This window comes from Cololabis saira, chromosome 19, assembly GCF_033807715.1.
Source record: "Cololabis saira isolate AMF1-May2022 chromosome 19, fColSai1.1, whole genome shotgun sequence".
In the NCBI taxonomy this organism is placed as follows: Eukaryota; Metazoa; Chordata; class Actinopteri; order Beloniformes; family Belonidae; genus Cololabis; species Cololabis saira.
Genome location: NC_084605.1, coordinates 33,216,373 through 33,236,143, shown reverse-complemented (window position 1 = coordinate 33,236,143; position 19,771 = coordinate 33,216,373). Strand labels below are relative to the sequence as shown.

The following is a 19,771-nucleotide window of genomic DNA, read 5'->3' as shown; positions in this document are numbered from 1 at the left end:
AAAAGTGACATTTTGTGAGTAGCTGGTGAATTACCTTAAATTAACAACACATTCTTTCCACTCACATGTATATATTTATATTTTACAATCTACAGTGTTCTTTCGGATTCCCACAAGAAATAATTAACATGCACGATAGAAATAAAAAAAACAAAAAAAAAAACAAAGAGCACTGCAGTGCATTAAAAAGGCACCTGCTCCCCAGATACAGGCATGTTTTTTCTTTTTTTGATCTTTACATTTCTTTTTTAAAGTGAGATGTTGTTAATGCAGCTCCAGAGGCAATGAATGTCAACAATTCCCACAAGCGGTTCATTAAAAAAAAAAAAAAAATCATGTTTGTGCTGACACCATCAAGTAATCTACAATATCACACTGAGCTTTTCAGGAGTAGACGAGATACAATCAAGAAATTTATCTCCGACACATACAACTGTCCTTCTCTTAAACGTACCGTAATTCTCACACACACACACGCACGCACTACTGTGAGACACCACTGTCAGAATAAGCAGTTAACATTGAAAAGTTGATGACTAAAAGGCAAGTAAAGGACACATGCAGTACAGTACTTGTAGTGGTTTTAATCTTGGCTGAGGGGCCCTTTTTTCTTTTTTTTTTATTTCCCCGAGGGGCTCTTACAGACTGGGGGCTCAGAAATGCTGTAAATCTCAAAATGGGCTTAAACAAGTTTCACCACGAGTGCTCATTTGCACTCTCATCACATTTCCATTTAAATTGCACACTCGCCTGACCTTCAACCAGTTGTAGTCGTCGATTTATCAATTCACAACTAGCTTTGCAAACAAAGGTTACTTTGTACCGGTAAATACAGCAGAATTGACAAACTGCACTTAAATATACAGGTTTGAAATAAAGGTGTATTTTCAGAAAATTCACTTTGAACTGATTGTAACCAGCAGCATTGTGGTCCATTGTTACTCATCTGAATGTTTTGTTCTCTACGTCTTTGCACCATCAGTGTGAGATTACTAATCCTTCCAATCCCAAAAAGGATTCCTCAGACTTTCTTTGATTCTTTCTAACATGCTGCCTTTCCTCCGTTTCACAATGTATAAAGTTTTTTTTACAATTATGTTCACATTCAAATTCTATCACACTTTTAATTATAACTGCTTATGAAAAAAAAACATGTAAATGTGAAATGTTTTTGTGACAGTATGAAGTTCTTTTACAATGAATAGCAACTTAAATGTTCTGCCATCACAAGCGTAGTGCAGTGCAGCTGCAATTCAACTCAGGATTGACTTTGTTCTTTTTTTTTGTATCTGATACAAAGCAAGCACAGAAATGACCTAAATTAATTTAGTGGTAGTTTAAAATGCATTTCCAGCACGTTTTTCTTTTTGCAAAAGTAAGTAAACAATGTTGAATATTTTAAAGTCAAGCCAACAATCCCAAAAACAGACAAAAAACAAACCCCAACTTCCTCTCAGTTAAAAACGACTACTGCATTAGTTATTGTAACCTTCGCTGCTCCCAGCAACAGTCTGCACGTCTCTTGTCCTTCATATTTCTTTTTTTTTTTTACATTAAAAGAGACACTACATTGTTTATCACAAATAGGCAACTTTCAGCGACTTGACCCAACTTAGACCACGGACATGTAACGTTTCTTTTTACAACATAATGCAACACTTACCAATATCCAATTAGTGGAGCAAAGTAACGGTGCCACAACGGGTTGTACAGAATAATACAGAAAAAAAAAAAAAAGGATTGTGATAACTCCAAATCCCAGAGATGGTGATAAGCGCAAATACTTGCTTTATGAGATCTGTCTGAGCAAGCGGCATTTGTATGCGTGTATGTGTGATGGCTGGTAACGATAGCTTTTTAAGTGCTGCGTGATGTAACATTCATTGAAAAGTGAAAGTTGCTGCAGAAAAATCATTTTTCATCAACACTCTTGATGAAAGCTATAACTGAATGCACTTAGAGAGCAGTGGTTTGAATGCACTTAACTTCCGGTGTAAGTGATTTCAGGCCTCAAGTGTACCAACATTTCAATGGGTACGTTTTGTAGTTGCTGAATAGATATTTCTAAATGTTTGGACTACTGTACCTTGCGGCTAACTGCTTTGATGACGTTAACAAGTAGTCGTGAAGACTAGCTGACGTCGACTGAACTGAGAGATTTAAATGTTATTTTTTCCAATGAGGATTTGAATATGTACATATTTTACCGGGACACCGCACCTCTCAAATGTCACGCCATTTTTCGGGTCAAATGTTTATACATTTCATCCTTATGACACCAGAGTGCATGTACGTACATGCACTATACACATGTGGCATTGTTTCTGTGATATACTGTATCTACAAGAGTCTCTTAGCCGTTTGTGAAACTACATTTTAACATTTTCTACGGTTTGAAATCAGAGGACGCTAAAGAGATTATAGCAGTTTTAGAATGAGCACAGAGAGTCAACATAAAAATGCCTTTAGTGTTAGTTGTGTTTACAGTTAGTAACTATATGCATATTTTATTTACCAGTTGACTTGGCTATAAGGCAGCTTCTTTTGTTTGTATTGTTGTAAAAGTAATTTCATTTTCTAGCCAGCTCGAGTAGTTGTTTCTTCATCTTTTTTTTAACAGTTTAAAATTTTAATCAGATTAAAACTAACTTTGCTGGCGATACTCCCGAAGACAAGTTGGTTTCCTGGAAGTAGTTTTTCAAAGAACTACACATGCATTAAATCAACTGCAGATAGTCGGAACAAAATAGGGAAGACTGGCTTCAAGTCGCTTCCAGCTAACAGCCAACAGTTAGTGGATTTTACACGAAGGCACTTCCTGGTAAAGCTTTCCACAGAGTAGCACCTGGGATTGTTTAGAAGTAACCAGTAGAAGCCCTTTGTTGGAAGGTGCCTGGGTCTGCAAAGGTAATGTCCGTCACAGCAGGATGAAACCCAAGATGTACTGCAGGAGTTTATTTCGATTGGCTTGAGGTAGAAAGGTGCTGCTGAGCTCCAAAGTTGTCACCTTGTTCTCTTTTCTCTCTTTTAGGACCTGATGAGTCATCACAGCATAAAAGAAACAAGTTAATTCCAGCTATAAGGGTGAAAAGTTCTTATAAACAGCCATCACAATATAAATGAAATCTGTTTTTACCCCAAGCTCTTTGAATGTCCTCACTGTGTTCTTGACAAGGTAATGAGTTGCACTTTCTCCTGAAAAAGAGAATATGCAGACCAACGTACTAAAAAAATGGGAAGTACATATGAAAGATACATTTTAAAACAACATCTTCAGTGTTCAGTATGTTTAGAAATGATGCAGCACTACCGTATGCAGCCACTCCTCTCTCTGTGCGTGTGAGCAGGTATCTGAAGAGCCTCTGCGTGTATTCAGACTCAGACATGGGCTGACTCAGACTGTGCACAAAGATGGCCGCCCCGCTGTAGGCCTCCAGCACCGGGCTGAGCAGGCGCTGGAGGAAGATGAAGAACTCCTGGTGCTCCGGTAAGACGCTCACCTTATTGAGAGCAAACGTGAGACAGTCGGTCCGTTAAAGCCACGTGAAGCCAAACTGCTAAAGAGGTGGAAAGTTGTTAGTTTGAAGTTTGAATTTATTCACAATACCATAATAATAGTTATAATAATACAATCAAATTAAGTGGGTAGAGTGAATGGGTCCCCCAAGGAAGCTAGGAAAGCTTATAGGTGGGGGCCCATAGTTCATATAAGGGTAGTGGTACAGTCAATGGTGTAAGCAGTTACCATCTGTAAAGAAATGGTGATGGATAAATGCATACAAAGTACACAAAAAAACACTTAACATACATACTTAACATTACATACACATACAATCACACACATACATCCGAGCAGTCCATGAAGAAGCATTTTATATTATATATAGGTTAGTAAAAGATTATTTTTTAGTTGTCTTTTAAACTTGGAGATAGAAGGCAACACCATCATCAATCCTATTCCAAATCTGCAGCCCCTGCAAACAACACTCATACTGGCGCGCACATGTCGGCCACATTTCCCTAATATGAGTGGTTTGATTCTTGTTTGGTACGTGTGCTGAGGACTGGAGATTGGCACAAGACTACTAAATCTAGGGTTGAGCCTGTTGACAATTTGAAACATAAGACAAGCATTATGATAATCGTTTAACTCAGCCAGTCTTAGCAACTCAAAGCGGTGAAATAGAGGGTGGGTGGAGGAATTTATCTCTGACCAAGACAGGGCCCGTATGACTTTCTTTTGTAAAGATACTAGTTTTTTAAGATGGCTTGTGAAGGTGTTGCACCATATCACATTACGTTACGTTTTCTTTAAAGCATCATAAGCGATCACCAACGATCACTTCCATCTTAATCACCACCTGTTCAGCATATTGCCCTCTGGAAAGGAGGTACGGGGCTATTAGGAGCAAAACTGGCTCAGAAATAGCTTCTTCCTACGGATAGTCAGAACCTTCAATGCACGAGTACAACACTGCTTACATGTACAACATTTCAGTATTATTCCCCAGGTGCAATATTATAGCATCATTCATTCATTTATAGTAGTAATATTGCTGTGAAATATCACTCACTCTTGATGTATACTATTATAACATCCCTACCTCTTTCTTATTTATTTTATTTATATATTTAAACTGCAACATAACAGTTGATGTGCAAATAATGTTGTCAGGAAAGTTCTCAATGACAAATAAAGGTCTTGAATCTTGAATATAGAATCAGACCTTTAGGTAGCGGTCTCGCTGCTCCTCTCCGAAGTCACTGTCCTCGTCTTCTTCATCGCTCCTCCAGGAAAGAGGTTCTGAGAACTTTTTGGACCAAGGTTCCTCTGTGGGGCTGGGGCTCAGTTCTTCCTGGTCCTCCTGATGCACAAAAAACTATTTACATAATCTGGACTTTTAAAATAAATGATTCATTACCACAGTGAGTGTTATTTTGTGAACAAGTGGTAGGTTTAGTGTCTTTAAACTCACCTCTGCCACATAGAGGATTCCGTATTGGATCAGCCGAGATACTGCATCATGGAAAATCTGGTAAATTGTCTGGCATGGCTACGGGACAAACGAATAAAATAAAAAGACAAATGAATACAGTTTGTAATAACACTGGTCAAATTGTTACCACAAGACACCTTTGGGAGAGCATTGGAAACAAGCTGAAGTTCTCTTGGTGGCACATGGAGGGCCAACAACATAAAAGGGTAGTGGATAAAATGTTTTGGCAATGTCAAATAAAATAAAGTGTAAGAACATTATGCCTGATTAAGAGTGCTATTAACAAGTGAGAGAAACTGCAACATAACTTTGTATCGTTTCCTTTATCTTGTTTTTATGAAAAGGCAAATTTTTTTATCCTTTGGCTTGATTTGAATATTTTTGTGCTTTTATCTACTTTTTAACTTATCTTGCTTCTTATCTTGGGGCCGTCCTTTTTGTTCTTTGTTCTTTTAGCCAAAGCACTGTCGTCACTTTATCTTGTCCTGGGTTGTTGAGTGTATGGTTTTGGATTGTATGAGGAAGCACTCACTGTAAACCAAATTTACCCAAGGGTACAATAAATCTAATCTAATCTAAATTTGATAAAGAGTAAAGGAAATTAAATCATTATACAAAGTGCTAAAAAGAAGCCCCTCCATTCATTCTTTGTAAAGTGCAGAGTCAGGAAAGATGCTGACATTGTGCAGAACTTACTGGTGCTATAGCCACCTCGTTGGTGAGGAAGTAGGAGAGACCAGCGGCTTTACGGATCAGCCTCTCTTGACTGAGGAGGAGACTCCTGGGATCCTCAGGCTGCTGATCCGACTCTGACTCCATCATTAGCTCTCTCTGCAGTGACAGGATGCTACTCGCTGGAGAGAAATGTTCAAAGAACAATGGTAGAAGAAAAAAAAAATATATATATATATTTTCATTGAACCACATTCTACCTCAGATTGTCAATAATCGGTAATACAGACAAAAACGCTCCCCAGTGCAAAGACAATGTTTTAGATGCTATCAGACAACAGCAACCTGAAAATAATAATTTAATTGTTAATTGAACTGATTTTGTTGCTTGTCACTTTAAAGTGGCTTTGTCTGCACAGAAAACTAAAAGGAAAGTGAACTAATGTCACCGCTTTACCATAATGAACTCTGAACTAGTGTTTACTCTTGTACTTTATTCCAATTCATTTTCGCTATGTTTTATGTATTGGCATCAATAAAAGGATAAACTTATCTCACAACGTACCAATAATTGCATCAGAAATGAAGATATGGAAAAGGCCATTGCAGTAGAAGTTAAGCTCGAAAAGCGCTGGCACCGTCTGATTGGGAGCGATAGTAAACTCTCCGTTGCGATTGGCGCTGCTGGTCACGTTGACGCAGTTCCCCAGGAGGTGGAGGGCACGCATTACCACGTCCTCAGAGTTGCCTGAAAAGCCCAGGTCGAAGTCCCGGGACAAAATCTCCTCCTTCATGTTGAAAAAGTCCTCCACGAGTTTGGACAACACAACCCCCTGGAGCAAAAGAGGAGGGAAACCACAGTCTTGCAAATTCTGAATCAAAAACAAAGATTCTGTAAAAACAAATCCCACCCAAAGATAAGGCTTTTCATACAGGACTGTCTCAGAAAATTAGAATATTGTGATTTTCTGTAATGCAATTACAAAAACTAAAATGTCATACATTCTGGATTCATTACAAATCAACTGAAATATTGCAAGCCTTTTATTATTTTAATATTGCTGATCATGGTTTACAGTTTAAGAAAACTCAAATATCCTATCTAAAAAAAATGTAATATTCTGGAAATCTTAATCTTAAACTGTAAGCCATAATCAGCAATATTAAAATAATAAAAGGCAATATTTCAGTTGATTTGTAATGAATCCAGAATGTATGACATTATTTTTTTTTAAATTGCATTACAGAAAATAAAGAACTTTATCACAATATTCTAATTTTCTGAGACAGTCCTGTATATTTGAATCAGGATTAGACAAACCATTCGATCCTTTTCACTTTCATGCAATAATGTCTGTGTGCCTGCAGAGGGCAGAGTCCCACCACTAATATACAACAGTGGTCAATAGACTAATAGCTGAGAGACATCAGGTGTATTAGAAATGATGCAGTGCTGCACAGTGCTGACTGGACACGATGCATTATGACCTTGAAGTAATGCATCGTGGTCAGAGATTTTGACGAGCAGCACCAGAGAACGTCACCTCATCACATGACAGTAAAACCTTCGGGGAGTGAGGCGGTTGCAGTCAGGGTAGGGCATGTGCTGCAGTTGCTATCCACCGGCTGCACCTACTGGGATCTTGCATCATCTGCTTGAAGTTTTCTATGTCAACACTGGGATTTTCACTTTTGTTTATTGATCTTGAAATCAGGCCTTTGAGAGTTTTTTTTTTTTATGTTTTTGAATAACTTCCTTGTGATGCAATTTGATCATATTTTTACAAGACAGAATTAAAGAAAGTGTGTCTTAGCCAGTATTCCCCTGAGATCAGGCACTGTTGCCGACTTGGTCACGTTACATCCTTTTATGCTCCTCGTCTAACTCTGTTGGCAGCTGTAATCGTCTGTGACGTGAGTTGCAGGTGGCAGAATGTGCATACAAACCCATCTATTTAGCACTATAGTTTAGAATTATGTGACATGTAATGGAGAGAGAAAATGGAACAATTTGAGGAGGAGAAAAAGAGAGAAAGAAAGAGGCGAGGGGGGCACACCATGTGGTGGCAGAACAACAGGAAACGAGAGGAAATGGTGCCAAGAAGCAGATTTACCTGTCTGTGTCTGTACAGCAGCAAACACGCCACAATGTGGGTCGACATGATTGCTGATGACTTATTCGCAGCTATGTGGGGAGGAGAAATGATCAAATGAGCTACACAACAGATCAAATAATAACCACATTCTTAATTGATCAGGATGTTCTAAGAGTAAAACTGGCAGTACCTAGAAGTGTTTTTTTTTCCTTTTTTCACAGCTCACTCAAGCTCAGGCTGAGTATTGAAAGACCAGCTTTAAATCTATTTAATTCAGTTTAATCCATCCGGAGCCAGAAAAGAACAATTTACCATAAAAACAAGACTTCAAACTATAATAAAAAAAAAACAGGGTTCAACTTAGATCAATAATACCTTAGAGTGACAAAAGAATATGCGAGTGTCTGAGGATAAGGGTTACTAGAGGTCATCTGAAGCGTGGTGTGAGCCTAGAGGTGCAAAACATTAGTGATGAAAATTGGTACTGCATTCTTCACCTCGTCTGTTTCTATCCTCCCCATTCTTCCGATTGGCTAAAAACAACATGCCATCCAGCTTGGGGCTCTGCGATTGGCTGAGCTGGAGAAAAGGCTAGAGTAGGAGAATGCAACTGAATGCGCTGGGGAGAACCGGATTTTGTAGTGTTACTCCAGGGCAAAGCACCCCGAGTGATGAGAAGTGGATGGGTTAAAGCTTTGCTGTGTTGGATTTCAATTAAAGGAGCGAGGACGAAGGATAGCGTTTCCTGCGTGCTTCATGTGTAAACAGGTGCACATTGAACCGAGGGATAAAAGGAGATAAAAGGAAAAAAAACTCATTTGAAGCAGCAAATGTGTTTGAATATTTTCAGTAACTGAGATGAGATTCGTAGTAAGGCTGTGAGTATTCGCTCTAAAGGGTGCAACGGAAAATGCAGAGTGTGTGTGATTGTGGGTTTCTTACTGAAGAGCACATGCTTGGCCAGGTTGTTAATAAGCTGCCGTCTAAAGATCTCATCAGCCAGCTCTCTGTCCAGTTGCTCTTCTTGACCATCATACAGCTGTGCATCAGGCCTGGAAGGATGATAACAGAATATGTGTTTCACTGTGACCCATTATGTAGGATTTACATCATTTAAAATGGCTAAAATCACATTTGCAAGGGAGACTAAAAAAAATACAGGATACTGTGAATATAATTTCCCTAAAATATACATATATATACATTTTTAGAAATTCCTTGCTACTAATAATTGCCAATAATAGAATAGAACTACTAATAATAGAGAAAGCAGTCAATTATAACATATTAGCAAAAGTGTTGATTATCACATTATAGAAAGATTCTCCTTCATTTTTGTACAGAACCTATATCAAGGTGATTAATAACATCTTTATTTCATATTTTTAGCTGTGAATAGATGTAAACAACAGGCTTGAACCTTCTTACCTCGTCTAACTTTTCTAAGTCATCTCTTAATGCTGTAATCTATTTTGTCTATGTTAATAAATACCAAATGTCAATATGGCTGTCTTGACCCTGAAACTGTCTTTTGTTTTCCCTTTTATTTCTAGACTTATGGCGCTGTCTCAGTTTATCTGAACAAACTGTATGACACTCAAAGACATGAGGTATTATTGGGCTTGTTCAACAAGGACTCAATGCCATTTGTCTATAAAGAGATAAGATGCGTTTTAACAATCTCTCTTAACACTTTATGGAACCCCAGGCATGGTGGGAGATACTGCAGCTGTCCTTGAGAAAACTCTATACAACTGTCTCAGTTTTATTAAAAGGAACAGTTCTGAGCTAAAGTAATCTCAGCCGTTGCAAAGTCGATTGCTGTTTTTGGACGCCAGATGACAAGACGCTGCTGTGAAGCAGCAGGGGGGTCAAATCGAGTTAGGACATGAAAGTCGTCACATCTCAGACTTAAGGACATCTGGACTGTGCGAAAGCGCTGCGCAGGTTAAGAGATCACTAACGTTGAGACACTTACTGTGCAGAAATAATAGTGGGCATCAAGGCTTTCTCCAGGGACACTGGTGGTGGAATATGGCGGCTCCTTTGGGAATCCAAATACTCCTACATGTGATGCAAAACAAGTGTCAAACTTTTTAAGACGTACTGATTTATGAACCAGAAACCATTAAGGAGGCATTTTAGCATTTGCAAAGTAGTTTAAAACTTTCCAACAGTTTGAGATCAAAACAATTACTTGAAAATCTACACACAAGAAAAAAAGAATCCGTCATGATTTCTGTTTTTCTAATTGTATCACATCTAAAACCGACATGATCAATAACCTTTAGGGAGAAAGGCTGGTTGAAATCAACACGGACACAGCCGTAGTTCTTCCTCAGCATCCTGAACACTCCACATGCTATTCCCCACCAGCTCTCGTTCTTCTTGGGTTTGCCCTGAGGAATAAACAGGTTCAGACAACAAGACTTCAGGCTTGGAAATCATCATAAAAAACATAAATGAAAGCACAAAGCTATCCACCTTTAAAACAAAAGTCTGGTGCCAAAAATATGTGTATATCTGCTCCAAAAAATGTCAGTAGCTTTGACCTTTACATGATTACAGAAAGCATCTCCGTCTCAGCAAAGCAACACCTACTCAAAAAAGAAGAGACATAAAACAACGTACCAGCTGCTCACTATTGTAGTTGCCTTCAATAATGCGGTCGTAGGAGATGCCGACTGGTACCACCAGCACATCTCTGATGGCCCCCGTGCACACAGTGTCGACCACGATGGACAGCATGCCTGCCCGCGGAGGGAATGGCTTACCACTGCGGGACCGAGTACCCTCCAAGAAGACTTCCAGAAACTGCTGCTGACGCAACAATTCCTCTATATACTGGAACACGGAGACAGAGAGAGAAACGCACGCATGAAAGGGATGGGACTCAGGTGAACTTAACGGTTGATTTGAAAAGATTTGAAAACACTGACCCAATAATTGAGCATGCAGTCACATGCAAAAGTTTACACTTCCTTTATGTTATCTTTGTGTAAAGACCTAATAAAAATGATTTGATTTTTGTGGGTGTTAGTATAAAAGAAATACAGCTATCTATGTTCTGCAGTGAGCAAATTTGCTCAAAGATCAGACCTCGGAAAATTCCAAGAACTGCATGTTGGACCCTGAAGATGTTAAATGTCTGAGTGCATGAAAACAAAAGGCTGAACAAGTTTGGTTTCTTTGATGGGATTTTCAGGAGAAAGTCTCTTCTGTTGAAAAACTAAATAAAAGCATGACTGAGGTTCGCAGAGCTGCATTTGAATACACCACAAGACTTCTAGAACAACATCCTGTAGAAGATGGATATCATATTGTTTATCAAGAATTGTTATTTTCAGTGGAGGGGTGATGATTGGGTGTCGTTTTAATAGCCACAGGACCTGGGTACCTTTCAGTCACAGAGTTGAGCGTGTACTCCTCTGTATACCCAAATATTGTTGAGACGAATGCGAAGTCAGCTGTCCAACAACTAAAGCTTGGTCTAAATCAGCTCATGCAATGCAACAGGTCAATGATCTGAAACAAACTGGCATCCAAATGTAAAAGAATCAAGGTTTTGGAGTGGTTCAAAGTCTAGACCTCAGCCTGATTGAAATGATGTGAGAGTTGTGCATATAAAACAAATATACACAAAGCTTCACAAGCATGTGAGAGACTAATAAAGTCATGCAGGAGACATGACTTTACTTCCAGCTATTGATACAAACTACTGTATACAATCTATATTATTTATGAGTTCTCGAATCATGTGGGTACTTCGTTGGACCAATATATATATTTTTTTTTTCTCGTTTTTATTTATTTTTATAAGCAAAAAAACCCAGACTCAGTGGAAAAAAAGCTATATGTTGTTCATCTGAGGTCGTATTTGCCTAGTACTGAGACCCACTAGGACAAAATTATTTTCATTATGTTTTCACACACAGACACACACAAAACACAGGATTAAAATCTACAAAACTTTGCACATGACAGTAATGAAGCCTTGCAGCTGTTATGTTATACAATTTAAATACAGGTTAAAACTGAGCGATGGTAATCCACTTGTTTGACTGCTTACATGCATAGCAGGGAACTGCCATCCGCAGATAGACATGCTGTGTAAAGATATTCCCCAGAGTCAGATACACACAGCTGTCTCTTGCTAAGAAAACATTTAAGAGAAGAGAATGTTTTGTCCTCAAATAGACCACTTACTGTGCAACTGGGTTCAACTTGTTAAGACAGATAAAAAGGCAACTCATTGATACAACACAAAGTACACAGTCTGGTGTTGATTATGCATAACTCCGTCTTAAGATATAAACTATCAGTAACACTGCAACGCTGATAGACTCAAACAATTTGGTAAATCTCTCACTTTTTTGAAGCACGTTTAGAACATTTGTATTTTTCTTGGGGATTTTTTAAGTAGTTTTTGATGACAAAGCAATAACATTTACAGTAGTAATGCTTCATAGTAGTTATACTACAGCTTTTCTGCATAACAGAATCTGCATAATCCGTCTGAAAATAGTGTTAAGATTTAAGCTTTGGTTTAATTGGATTCTCTATTTTTTTGGGCAACCTCTTGATCCGTAAAAACGCACTTCTATTAGATGCAAAGGCTTGCACAACTGACCAAAATGAAAACGTTGTATTTGCTGTGTGATACGTGGCTGCATCTAACCAGATATAGAAAAGATGCATCAGTCTCTGATAATTCACAGACAGCAAAGCGCGCAGGGCTTTATTCCGTCACTACGAAGTGGCACGTTGTGACCATTTCTTTGAGATAGTAGAAACAAATGCTGTGATCAAGTGCGGCGGACCCAAGAGAACAGCAGGAGTCGACTAATCGGGGCACAGATAAGACTGAAATGACAATAACATTAAGTATATCCAACCATGTTGTAAAAGAAGAGTATAGTTGTGTTTAAATGTATAATTTGAAAGAAAAGCCGAGTTAAAGTGATAATCTGACTAGTGGAAGCAACACATGTGCAGCTCTCTGATAACTGTGCATATCTCAAAGTTACAGCAATGTAGTAAAGTTTGAGTGACTGCTTTGGCAGATAAAATCTCTGGAAGTGCTGGATTATATGCATGCAATAATTCTAGCCAGATATTAAAGAAACCAAATGAGACAACACTATGTAAGAAAAGCTTTTAACTCTGTCAATGTTCTACACTTAAAGAGCACATGGAGCAGAAAAGATTGATCACAACCAGCTCTTACTGTCTGTAGAAGAGAGCGGTACAAAACGTCTTTTTTCCCGTCCCCCGTTTCCTCCATCCTCCGCCTTATAAAGAATCCTCCAAGTTTACGGATCAGGGTGCTGGGACAGAGATAAAAGAAAAAAGAAAAGAAGAAGAAGATGGTTTTAATCTTTTATACGAAATATCATCAAGATCATTTTCATTAATATAATCTAGTGCTGACTTAAGCATTTTTAAAATCGTGATGTTTGCAACTAAGTGGGGCTGAAAATCCAAATATTTCGACATAGTATAATACAAATCAGGTCAAAACTTTGGGATCAGGTTCCATGCTAAATGGACCAATTGTTAAGAGATTGTAATAGACCTCTTTTGCTCTTCGTGGAGAATTTCTCCACATCAGCCAAAGCCAGCTCAACCACAACTGGTTAATACTTCTCAGACCACAAAAGCCCCCAGAAAGCTTCAACCAGCCAAGTTCTGCCTCTTTCCAACACATTCTGCTTATTCATATACAGACATCTGTTCACAGAGACCAGGTGTGACAGTGACGTAGCAGTGTCTCTGTACTGTAATGATTTCTCTTGAAATATTGTGATACTTTTCCTAAATAGGCTGTTATGTTGATTCAATTCAATTCAGTTCAATTCAATAAATTTTTTCTATTTATCCCTGAAGGAAATTAATAAAAATTATAATGATAGCAACATATTTAGTTTTTTGAAAACATCTTTATTCCTTAAAAGTCATCCTATAGATGGTTTAACTCCATCTATGTTCAAAATAACTATCTGTCAGGGTAATAATACATTTGGGGTTACAATCTACTACAAGTTGGCTTTTAACTTCCTCTTTTATGTTCTGGGATTAAAACAAAATTACTGAGATTAAAAATGAAACTTTTAGCTGAAACTTTACACCACAGTTAGTGGCTGTTTACCTTAGGATGGGTATGCTCAGATTGTTTCCAGCGGCGATATGTGGGGCTTTAATGTTATGACAGAACAGGATCAACGTGATGAGCAGGTAGTCGATGTGGGATTTGTGAACGGGGAGGAAGACCATGGGCACATTTTGCTGTGAAAACAATTAACACATGATTTTAAACATAAAAAAAAAACAAAAACATAATAAACACTGTCTTGTTGTCACCTTCAATGACAAATGGATTTGGCAGATTAGAAGATAAAAATGCTTACTACAGATCAAATGTAATTAATTACTGGCCATAAGGTAATGTGACCACTTCTATAAAAAAAAAAGTTATGCCACTTTGTTGGTCATTTCAAGGATGAAAGACTTCAACAAGGACTTTAGACATTATTACTGATGCCAGTAAATGTTAAAAAGTTTATAAGACTGTTTCCTTTTAATCTGTCCAGCGAGGCAAATAATTCACAAGAGCTAAACATTAAAGACAGTTACCAATCCCTTCAGGGCTCACACGACATCTGAAACTGTTTTTTAAAAAAACCCCAAGAGCTTCCACTCAGAGTTTACTGTTCTATGTTAGTAAATTAAATGTTAAAATGTTTGACTGTACAATTTCAAAAGACTGAATAGGTATGGGGCTTTTTTTTGTTGTGCATCAGGTATTTCGCGCTGACCTCTGTGGCCGCCTTCTTGACCATTTCCAGTTGTCCTTTATGGATCTGGATGCTCCAGAAGAAACCATTAAACAGCCTCAGGAGTACCCACCCTGTTAGCCTGAACAAAAAAGAGAAGTCAAAATGTAGAACAGAAATTAAGAGGGTATTTTTGTTTTACAGTGAAAAAATTTAAATAAAAGCAGCAGAAACATGAAGCTTGGGCTAAACTGACTGAATAGAAAGAGAAAAAGAAAAATCCCAATACCTAATAAATGCTGGGGAAACGTTGGCCACCATCTCTTGTAGGAAGGATCTGGCTTTCTGCTTTACTTTACTGACCGCTTTGGGCTCCTGGCCAGGGTGACTGGCTGCGGCTTCCAAATCTGTGGCCACTGTCACGATTGCCGCCTCAACCCTGCCAACAGCAAGCACAGAACACAAACATGAAACAGAACAATCACTGAAAATATCTGGTTGAAGTTCTGTTAATAATTGGACTTTTAAATCTCTTTATCTTAACCTTATTTTACTGCCTCTATTGTTCAGGGACTACGGTTCCTTACAATGTCTCTCAAAATGTCACACAGACTCCTACCTGCTGCTGTTGAGCACCTTGTCCACCACGTTTCTGGTGAACATGTCCTTGTGGACGTCCCTCTCCATGACAAACAGCACATAACTCAGCCTGCGCGCTAACCAGCCCCGCTGCCTGTGTGGGAATTAAAACAGACACAACATGATGCGATGACCACTAATAATTCAATTAAACACAGAAACCGGCAGTGCTGCATTAATGATAGTAGTAACTGTATAACTATGTGTGAAAAGATGTGATCAACATGCACCCTCACACATTAATACTTAGTAAATAAAGCGTGGTTTAAGTGTTAATATAAAAAAAGGACTGTGTTCGGTCATTTCACACAGGTGAGCTGACACATCCACACCACACAGCGTTCCCAAGAACTGCAAAGGATGCGTTGATGTCAGCTTTGTTTCGTCCTGCTGAGATTTTAATGACTCTTCAGCAAAAAATAACCAAAGTACACTCATACCGACTGAAGTTCACCTTGATCCAGGATTTCCGCCTACATGCTGAAATAATTAGGATTAAAAAGGATACGGTACTTCAATGTCTCTTCTGAAGTTTGGACGATAACAGCAAACAGCACTGCTATCCATTCCAAACTACGCTAGTGTAAAGTTTGGAAGCTACATTAATTCCTTGAAATTTAAAAAGAAAAAAAAGACAAGTCCTGATATTGATGAGATATTGATGTGTGTTTATCTTGTTTTGGGTTAAAGTTTTATGGTATCTTTCCAAATTTAGTTTGATGAGGTCCCTCACCAAACGCCTATGTGTGGTGTTCACTGACAAACACTTTAAATAATTCATCGTACTACCTATCCACTGTTTCACAGATCCGCCCCTTTGACTTTAAGCCATTTATTATACAACAGGTTGTTAACAAACCAGCACCTGCATGAAATGTATTGGTTGTGAAATTGAATGCAGTTTCCACAGCATTTTAACTCTAATGCTTTGTGAAATACCCTGAACGTTGAATAAAACTTCCACGGGATTTGGCTCAATGCTAAATACTTTGGAAGCGAGACAACGCGCAACCAGTCGATCTGGATTAGTTTCGTTACCTTGTGTGGGTCTCATTGATGTAGATGACATTACGCAGCCCTAGAGACGGAATGCTGGGCTTGAACAGTTGTTCCTGAAACAATACCAAAAATGTATATGAACAAAAGGAGGAAAAACTTGAGTCCTTTAGCCTTTCACATTCGAATTAACTCTTCATTTTAGTTTTAATGTTGCCGTGATAAACTCATGACGCTGGAGCTTTAACAGAGGTCTCACAAATTTTTACAAAAACATGTCATGCATGTTTTTTGTTTTTTTTCTTAACAGCCTAGAGAAATATTGAGGCCAATATTTTAAAGCATCATCTAGAGAAAGATTTTAAGAACTGTCAGGAACACTTAAACCTTTACAAATCCAGTAGGCAACCAAACAATGAGACAATGATTCAATCAGTCATAATCAGCTGTTATTGACTGAGGCTGCTAAATGCATGATGGCCATTCTCTTCTGTTTTAGACTTTAACAGTAAAAAGAACAACATCTCAGAATTTGACCAGAGTTCAGAAAATGAGCTCGGGTAAGAGATAAATAGCAGCAGCGCGACTTTACCCAGCTCTGCGGTGTGCAGGAGTGACAGCATCGACCCACGAAGGGTCTTTTTCTGTTGAGCAGGCCCTCCTTCCACGTGCTGGCGACACAACGCAGGACTGAAGGACTGGTGCTGCGGTCCTCGAAACACAGCAACGCACAAAACTCAGTTAGGATCAAAGGAAATTACACATTCTAAAGAAATGTGCGACTATTTGCCACTTTTGCGCCGATAAGAACGCAACGTAACCATTCATTTACGCTGGTTACTTACTGACTCTTCGATGGGATGTTTCCAGCGGTTACACCACTGCTCCCCATTGTTGACCTGCAGCAACAGGCCATCTGAAAGCTCCATATTCTTGGCTCCCCTTTCCCCTCCCTCAAGATCAAACACACAGGCTGCCGGCAACCTGCCGAGATAAAGAAAAATAAATAAATCATACACTTACATTTTCAATTATCTGAACACAGAGGTTCATGCGGGAAAATATGCAGTTTTTAATTTGATAAGCAAATGCGTCATCTGTTATTTCTCCTATCTGTGAAAGTCATTCAAATATCTGATCATCCACTGAAGAAAGGATTTATTTAATTACTTCTATTAATTCATTCAAACTCAGAAGCACTAATGGTGCCTGTACTAATTCTGGTCTGACAGAAATCTAAAATGTGCAAACTCTGAACTCACATAAACAAATTACTTTTATTATTTGTAGTAAGAATATAAAGACACTCCAATGCCATGCATGGATGTCTGGCTGGAGGGTTTTGAGAAAGAAAAGATACTTCATGATATAAGATATCTGAAATGTGAAAGTTAAAAAGATTAAGTGGGTTTTATACAGTATTACACAACAATTATGCCGTCGTAATGACATACTGAAGAATATACCACACCAAACTGGAATGGGATTTACTTTCTGAAGAAATGTTGTCAAACAGCTGACAGTATTTGTGCCGGTGCAGGGTTACTGTTGCTCTATAAGTCTGAGGGAGACTGCAGATAACCAGGCCACTATGACAAAAGCGTTGCAGTTTCTGTCCTCACATATTTAATTTTTCCTGTTGCGGTCATAGTAGATGATACACACAAAGTATAAGAAAACTGGATTGTCAAAAGGGGTCAGTGACCGAGAGTACTCCAGCTGATGGGGTGACTTTCTGGAAGCAAACCAGACACATTAAAGAATGAAGGAGGCGGTGAGATTAGGTAACAGGTGAACTCGGCCTTAATGAAGCAGTACAGTTTCTGATATCACCGCTCATTTTAACTCCATCTTAATGTATATAATTACCATAACAATTGTTATTACTTGGTTTTCTTTTCTTTTAGAACTGCATACAGTTTTGGAGGCACATGTCAGAGCTAAGAGACGAATAAGAAAGGTTGATAAATTATAAAGTGGCACTTTAAAAAAAAATCCATATTTATTAAGACCAGGACCAGTGAAATTTTGCCTTCCTCTCAGATTGAATTAAAGAGAAAAATCTCACACTGTACAGGAGAACTGACTGTACATAGAGGCTACAGTGTGTGCAGTGTTGGGTTAATCCGTCTCGCACCCTGCTGCAAGCTGTCTGCAGCAAGCAGGTCAAACAGGAGAAGTCTTTGTGACAGATGGGCAGTGCAGATAAACAGCACCGCGGACAAAGGCAGGGAGATCCAGGCTGTTGTCTGCGGGAGCTCACGCCGGGCTGGTGTGGGTGAGTCACGGCAGCAGTTCCTCCCTCACATCCAGTATACAGGACTGTCTCAGAAAATTAGAATATTGTGATAAAGTTCTTTATTTTCTGTAATGCAATTACAAAAAACTAAAATCTCATACATTCTGGATTCATTACAAATCAACTGAAATATTGCAAGCCTTTTATTATTTTAATATTGCTGATTATGGTTTACAGTTTAAGATTAAGATTCCCAGAATATTCACATTTTTTGAGATAGGATTTGAGTTTTCTTAAGCTGTAAACCATGATCAGCAATATTAAAATAATAAAAGGCTTGCAATATTTCAGTTGATTTGTAATGAATCCAGAATGTATGACATTTTTGTTTTTGTAATTGCATTACAGAAATTCACAATATTCTAATTTTCTGAGACAGTCCTGTATAGTGTTAGACATGCTGCACAATCAGCCTCAACCACGATGGGCTCGCAATAAAGCCCGTGCTGCCACGAGTCAACTAAACCTTTAAAAAGGGCCAACGTGAAACGACCAGATTAGATTGAAGGCACTGAGACCTAAAATTACCAGATTGAAGATCACTCTTGCAAGACACTCCTTTCAGCATGTCAATGTCAATGTAAAGTTACTCGCCTAATGTCAGATTGCCGTGCGGTAAACGAGCCTAATTAGAACCGGCTGTAGGTGACGGAGACCTCACGCCGATGTGATGTAGTGTGAGCGAGATTTAGAATAAAGTTCTTGTTTCCGCGGAGTTTGCTGCTGCTGGAGCGGCTAGCATCAGCTTTAGCCCCCTATTAGCCGAACCCGCAGCAGACAAATGTCACCTACCTTGTATATTGTGTTACGCTGACTCATATCTCAAAAACATGCTCGTGGACAAAACAAATCCGCCATGCCGCAAAGGTTTTAAGCACAAGGTCCCCTCCGCCGGGAGAAGAGGACAGAGGTGTGAGACTGGAGCTGCGTCAGGAGCAGAACTCGTGCTGGTCTGACAGCAGCCGGCCGGTGTTCTGACGATCCTCGCTCCCTGCCGAGAAATGCTGCTACTTTGTGGCTCTGCGCATGCGCACAGCCGGCCGGTGTTCTGCCCATCCTTGCTACCCGCCGAGAAATGCTGCTACTTTGTGGTTCTGCGCACGCGCACAGTCGATTTTCAAAGTTTGCATCATTTCTTTGGCACGATGTAAAATTGATAATATGGGATGTAACCAAAATTACAAAATTCAACAACTGGTCAACTTAATGATTCTTGTTGCTAAGTTTCACATTCATAAGGCAAAATTCTCCAAATCCTGTCCATCCTTAGTTCCCTTTAAAGTTGATTTCAAAATGTAT

The 19,771-nt window shown here is 38.9% G+C and overlaps 1 protein-coding gene across 1 annotated transcript; it reads right to left on the bottom strand.

Moving 5' to 3' along the window:
• Positions 1–867: 867 nt before the first annotated feature.
• gpam (glycerol-3-phosphate acyltransferase, mitochondrial) lies at positions 868–19,452 on the bottom strand. Its single transcript, XM_061707734.1, has 21 exons — positions 19,265–19,452; positions 17,019–17,157; positions 16,766–16,885; positions 16,216–16,289; positions 15,158–15,271; positions 14,828–14,977; positions 14,581–14,680; positions 13,914–14,050; positions 12,993–13,092; positions 10,397–10,609; positions 10,051–10,164; positions 9,744–9,829; positions 8,708–8,817; positions 7,784–7,854; positions 6,235–6,502; positions 5,694–5,851; positions 4,977–5,054; positions 4,728–4,865; positions 3,311–3,500; positions 3,137–3,195; positions 868–3,034 (listed from the first exon to the last, which is right to left on the bottom strand). The coding sequence occupies exons 2-21, from the start codon at positions 17,100–17,102 to the stop codon at positions 2,918–2,920; spliced, it is 2,481 nt and encodes an 826-aa protein (XP_061563718.1). The 5' UTR covers positions 17,103–17,157; positions 19,265–19,452; the 3' UTR covers positions 868–2,917.
• Positions 19,453–19,771: the final 319 nt, after the last annotated feature.